The sequence below is a fragment of the Dendronephthya gigantea genome, unplaced genomic scaffold (genome assembly GCF_004324835.1).
Source record: "Dendronephthya gigantea isolate DGI-Jeju-01 unplaced genomic scaffold, DenGig_1.0 000184F, whole genome shotgun sequence".
NCBI lineage: Eukaryota > Metazoa > Cnidaria > Anthozoa > Malacalcyonacea > Nephtheidae > Dendronephthya > Dendronephthya gigantea.
Window position 1 is genome coordinate 418 of NW_021163194.1, and position 5,603 is coordinate 6,020.

The 5,603-nt window shown below is 34.7% G+C and overlaps 2 protein-coding genes across 2 annotated transcripts; both read left to right on the forward strand.

Moving 5' to 3' along the window:
* Nucleotides 1-626: 626 nt before the first annotated feature.
* Nucleotides 627-3,429, forward strand: LOC114538426 (the record flags this gene model as incomplete). Its single annotated transcript, XM_028559602.1, has 9 exons — nt 627-669; nt 828-875; nt 1,303-1,383; nt 1,560-1,607; nt 1,691-1,771; nt 2,051-2,098; nt 2,561-2,642; nt 3,042-3,089; nt 3,173-3,429. Coding segments are annotated over 7 exons (398 nt in total), but the record flags the coding sequence as incomplete, so codon positions are not given.
* A 1,058-nt stretch (nt 3,430-4,487) lies between these two features.
* LOC114538439 lies at nt 4,488-5,285 on the forward strand. Its single transcript, XM_028559615.1, has 2 exons — nt 4,488-5,060; nt 5,157-5,285. Exons 1-2 carry the CDS (start codon nt 4,596-4,598, stop codon nt 5,283-5,285), a joined length of 594 nt encoding a protein of 197 aa, XP_028415416.1. The 5' UTR covers nt 4,488-4,595.
* Nucleotides 5,286-5,603: the final 318 nt, after the last annotated feature.

Here is a 5,603-nt window from a genome sequence, read left to right on the forward strand (position 1 = left end):
CATTCTAACAGTCAGAAATTACCCATAAGCATGACGTCATTACCGTTGTTATGGTAACAATGGCGATTCAATATGGCCGACATTTTACCTATTCATGCATTTTACTCGAAAACAAGTACGGTTACCCCAATTTTTTATTTTATAAAAAGTTTTCTTACAAAAAAATGGAAAATATGAACCAGTTAAAAAAAATTCTATGGAGCCAAAATTATTAAAAATGAAAAAACGTGATTTTTCGTTATAGAAATTTTTTGGCTCCATAGAATTTTTTTAAACTTGCTCAAATTTCCCATTTTTTTGTAAGAAAACGTTTTATAAAATAAAAAATTGGGGTAACCGAACTTGTTTTCGAGTAAAATGCGTAAATAGGTAAAATGTCGGCCATATTGAATCGCCATTGTTACCATAACAACGGTGATGACGTCATGCTTATGGGCAATTTCTGACTGTTAGAATGTTGGTTAATATATATGGGAAATTTCTTATACTTACCAAGAAATCTCGTGCTAAAATTTTAAATCAAAACAACAAGATTTCAATATTCTTAAAACTGTAGGGAGCCACCTTAATCAGGAACCTTCAAGTCTCAATGCATATTGATTGATGTTGGTTTATTTCATCAACAGATCAACAGGAAGAGGACACTCTGGTTCTACAATTTGTAAAAGAGTAAGTATTGCTAATTTTGATTTTACTGGACCTCTAGCTTCTAGGAAGAACAGTTTCCAACTAATAGAATGCATGTATGCATTTGAGTTATATTATTGTGTTTGGTGATAGCATCTTTCTTAAGAATATTGATTGATGTTGATTTATTTCATGAACAGATTATATGCTGAGGAAGAGGACGCTCTACTTCCAGGATTTGTAAAAAAGTAAGTGTTCTATCTTATCTTAAGATGACTAAGACAGTGGTCTTTTGATTCTAAGTGAAGAGTGTGTTCTGATCATTTTTAGGCCTTGCTTCTGTTGTGGTATCTTCGTCATGATTTCAAAGGTAATTAATGTAATTCCTGACATTATTGCTAATTTTGATTTTACTGGACCTCTAGCTTCTAGGAAGAACAGTTTACAACTAATAGAATGCATGTAGGCATTTAAGTTATGTTATTGTGTTTGGTGATAGCATCTTTCGTAAGAATATTGATTGATGTTGATTTATTTCATCAACAGATTATATGCTGAGGAAGAGGACACTCTCGTTCCAGGATTTCTAAAAAAGTAAGTGTTCTATCTTATCTTAAGATGACTAAGACAGTGGTTTTTGATTCTAAGTGAAGAGTGTGTTCTGATCATTTTTAGGCCTTGCTTCTGTTGTGGTATCTCTGGTGTATTTCCTACAGACCTTGAGATGGAGAAATCTCTTCTTCATGATTTTCAAAGGTAATTAATGTAATTCCTGACATTATTGCTAATTCTGAGAGATGACTTTACTGGACCTCTAGAAAGAACAGTTTACAACTAATAGAATGCATGTAGGCATTTAAGTTATCTTAATGTGTTTGGTGATAGCATCTTTCTTAAGAATATTGATTGATGTTGATTTATTTCATCAACAGATTATATGCTGAGGAAGAGGACACTCTACTTCCAGGATTTCTAAAAAAGTAAGTGTTTTATCTTATCTTAAGATGACTAAGACAGTGGTCTTTTAATTCTGAGTGATTCTGAGTGTGTTCTGAATTTTTAGGCCTTGCTTCTGTTGTGGTATCTCTGGTGTATTTCCTACAGACCTTGAGATGGAGAAATCTCTTCGTCATGATTTTCAAAGGTAATTAATGTAATTCCTAACATATTATTGCTAATTCTGAGAGATGATTTACTGGACCTCTAGGAAGAACAGTTTAGAACTGATAGAGTTATCCAGTATAAATAAAGTTAGTTTAGTTTAGGTTTCCTCCTGTAGTAACACTGGATCAATAAGAGATGATCCTTACTGGACCTTAGGAAGAACAGTTTACAACTAATAGAATGCATGTAGGCATTTGAGTTATATTGGTGATAGCATCTTTCTTAAGAATATTGATTGATTGATTTATTTCATCAACAGATTATATGCTGAGGAAGACGACACTCTACTTCCAGGATTTGTAAAAAAGTAAGTGTTCTATCTTATCTTAAGATGACTAAGACAGTGGTCTTTTGATTCTGAGTAAAGAGTGTGTTCTGGATTTTTAAGGCCTTGCTTCTGTGTGTATCTCTGGTGTATTTCCTACAGACCCTTGAGATGGAGGAATCTCTTCGTCATGATTTCAAAGGTAATTAATGTAATTCCTGACATTATTGCTAATTTTGATTTTACTGGACCTCTAGGAAGAACAGTTTACAACTAATAGAATGCATGTATGCATTTGAGTTATGTTATTGTATTATTTGGTGATAGCATCTTTCTTAAGAATATTGATTGATGTTGATTTATTTCGTTAACAGATTATATGCTGAGGAAGAGGACACTCTACTTCTAGGATTTCTAAAAGAGTAAGTGTTCTATCTTATCTTAAGATGACTAAGACAGTGGTTTTTTGATTCTAAGTGAAGAGTGTGTTCTGATCATTTTTAGGCCTTGCTTCTGTTGTGGTATCTCTGGTGTATTTCCTACAGACCTTTGAGATGGAGAAATCTCTTCTTCATGATTTTCAAAGGTAATTAATGTAATTCCTAACATATTATTGCTAATTCTGAGAGAGGATTTACTGGACCTCTAGGAAGAACAGTTTAGAACTGATAGAGTTATCCAGTATAAATAAAGTTAGTTTAGTTTAGGTTTCCTCCTGTAGTAACACTGGATCAATAAGAGATGATCCTTACTGGACCTCTAGGAAGAACAGTTTAGAACTGATAGAGCTATCCAGTATAAATAAAGTTAGTTTAGTTTAGGTTTCCCCCTGTAGTAACACTGGATCAATAAGAGATGATCCTTACTGGACCTCTAGGAAGAACAGTTTAGAACTAATGGGATGCGCATGTAGGCATTTGAGCTATATTAATATATAGCATCTTTCTTAAGAATATTGATTCATGTCGATTTATTTCATCAACAGATTATATGCTGAGGAAGAGGACACTCTACTTCCAGGATTTGTAAAAAAGTAAGTGTTCTATCTTATCTTAAGATGACTAAGACAGTGGTCTTTTGATTCTGAATGATTCTAAGTGTGTTCTGAATTTTTAGGTCTTGCTTCTGTAGTGGTATCTCTGGTGTATTTCCTACAGACCCTTGAGATGGAGAAATCTCTTCGTCATGATTTCAAAGGTAATTAATGTAATTCCTGACATTATTGCTAATTTTGATTTTGATTTTTTAAAAATTTCTAAAAATGTGTTAACATGTTGAAAATGGCTCTAATCAGTATCTTAACACATTTTTAGAAAATTTTCAAATATCCTCAGTTTTCGCCAAAATAGTAAGGGGTACCCCTTTGGCCAAAATGTATGACTTTTAAATATATGGTAAGGCTTACCCCTTACCATTTTGCCAAAATTGACCACTTTCTAAAATTTTCTAAAACAAGTAACATGTTTAGCACGTTAACGTGGCTAAAAATGGCTTGCTGAGATATATTTGGTTGGTTTTTGGTTTTTATCAATTTTGGCCAAAATGGTAAGGCTTACCGCTTTTTCGATCTTCATTTTTAGCATGTTAACACAGCTTTAGAAAATTTTGAAAAGTCATCAATTTTCACCAAAATCGTAAGGGGTAAGCTTAGGAAGGGGTGACCCTTACCATTTTGGTCAATTTTGACGACTTTTTGAACTGTTTAAAAATGGCTTCCTAAGACTAATATCTTTCATTTTAGAGAATATTTGGTTGGTTTTTGGAACATTGAAAAAGCGGTCAATTTTGGCCGAAATGGTAAGGCTTACCGCTTTTTCGATCGTATTTTTAGCATGTTAACACAGTTTTAGAAATCGTAAGGGGTAAGCCTTAATTTTGGTCAAAATTGACCGCTTTTTCAATGTTCCAAAAACCAACCAAATATTCTCTAAAATGGAAGATTTTGGTCTTTTGAAGCCATTTTTAGCATTTTAAGACAGTTTTTGAACAGTTGAAAAAGTCGTCAAAATTGACCAAAATGGTAAGGGGTAAGCCTTACCATTTTGATCAATTTTGACGATTTTTCAATGTTCCAAAAACCAACCAAATATGCTCTAAAATGGAAGATATTAGTCTTAGGAAGCCATTTTTAACATTTTAAGACAGTTTTTGAACAGTTCAAAAAGTCGTCAAAATTGGGCAAAATGGTAATAGGCCGTAGAAGATGCTTAGAAAACGGATTCCGTTGCACCCCTCGTGGAACTACATAATTTTCACATGAATCAATAGATAAAAACTTACTTTATCAGAATCCGTCGCTCCCCAAGCGAAACAGGTGCACGATTGGGAAAACAATCCCTCCAAAGTTTGATATTTTCGCGCTTTGAAATATTCAAATCGCCATTGTTTTAGTAGCAAATACGCATGCGCTTCTCAGCCAAACTCGCACTGCGCACGCGCATAAGCACGCACATGCTTCGAAGTGGAACTAAGTTATGCAAAATAATCATGGCTGAAGATATTTATAACACTCGAATATCCTCATGTTTTATTCATTTTGATGGCGTTACGGAGCAACTTTGCACGCCAAGTTACACGCCAAAGGCTCAAGAAATTTCTTGAGTGTAGGTCTAAATGGGCCAAACTTAAATGTCAACAAGCTGAAATAGCTAAGAAATCTTACGAGAACATCGATGACGGATCTGTGAATTCATACATGGAGAAGAACCCTGACAGCATTAACTTAGAATGGTACCATCATATGAAATGCTGGAAGAGATTTTGTGATGAAGAGAAGATCCGTAGACAACAGCGGAAAGAAGAAAAAAGAGAAGGAACTAGCTCTGAAACTGTAACTCCTACCGAAGGACTACATGTGAAAGTGGAGCCAATGGAACCAAGGCGAAAAATTACACGCCAATCAGTCGCAGACGTTAATAACACCCTACCTAAAAGAAACGAGCATGTACTTCCAGAGATATGTATTGTTTGTGGAAGAGACGCTTCTTGGTTCTCAATAGACAAGGTATGGTCATTTTGATAGATATATTTATGCTAGTGCAATGTGCACTAGTAGCACAACATTCTCGGGTTTGGTTTTAAAATATCTTGTTCACACCAGGTAACTAAGAAGAGAAGAAGAGCCCCACTCATGTTGGCAGAAACAATTGATGCTGGTCTTCTACGTACAGCTGCCAAGAGAAAAATGATGAAGGCATACTCGTGCAAATCCGGGGGAAAGACTGTGTAGCACTGGAAGTCCGCTATCACAAAGTTTGCTACTGCAATTATACAAAATTTCTCACCAGAGAGACAAAGAAGCAATTGGAGACTGAAAGATCTACATCAGTGTACGAGAAGTCTTATGATGATGTCTTCTGTAAGAAAAAAATCGAGACTGAGGTCATTGCAAATAAGCAAGTAAGGTATATGAAAGATTTGCTGGAGAAATTTGTTATCATTGCTGAGGACACCGAGAATGTGGATGCATCTAAATATAGAGCTTTTAAACTCAAGCAACGACTGATGAAAAGTTATCCCCAACTTGTGTTCTATGTACGAAAATGAG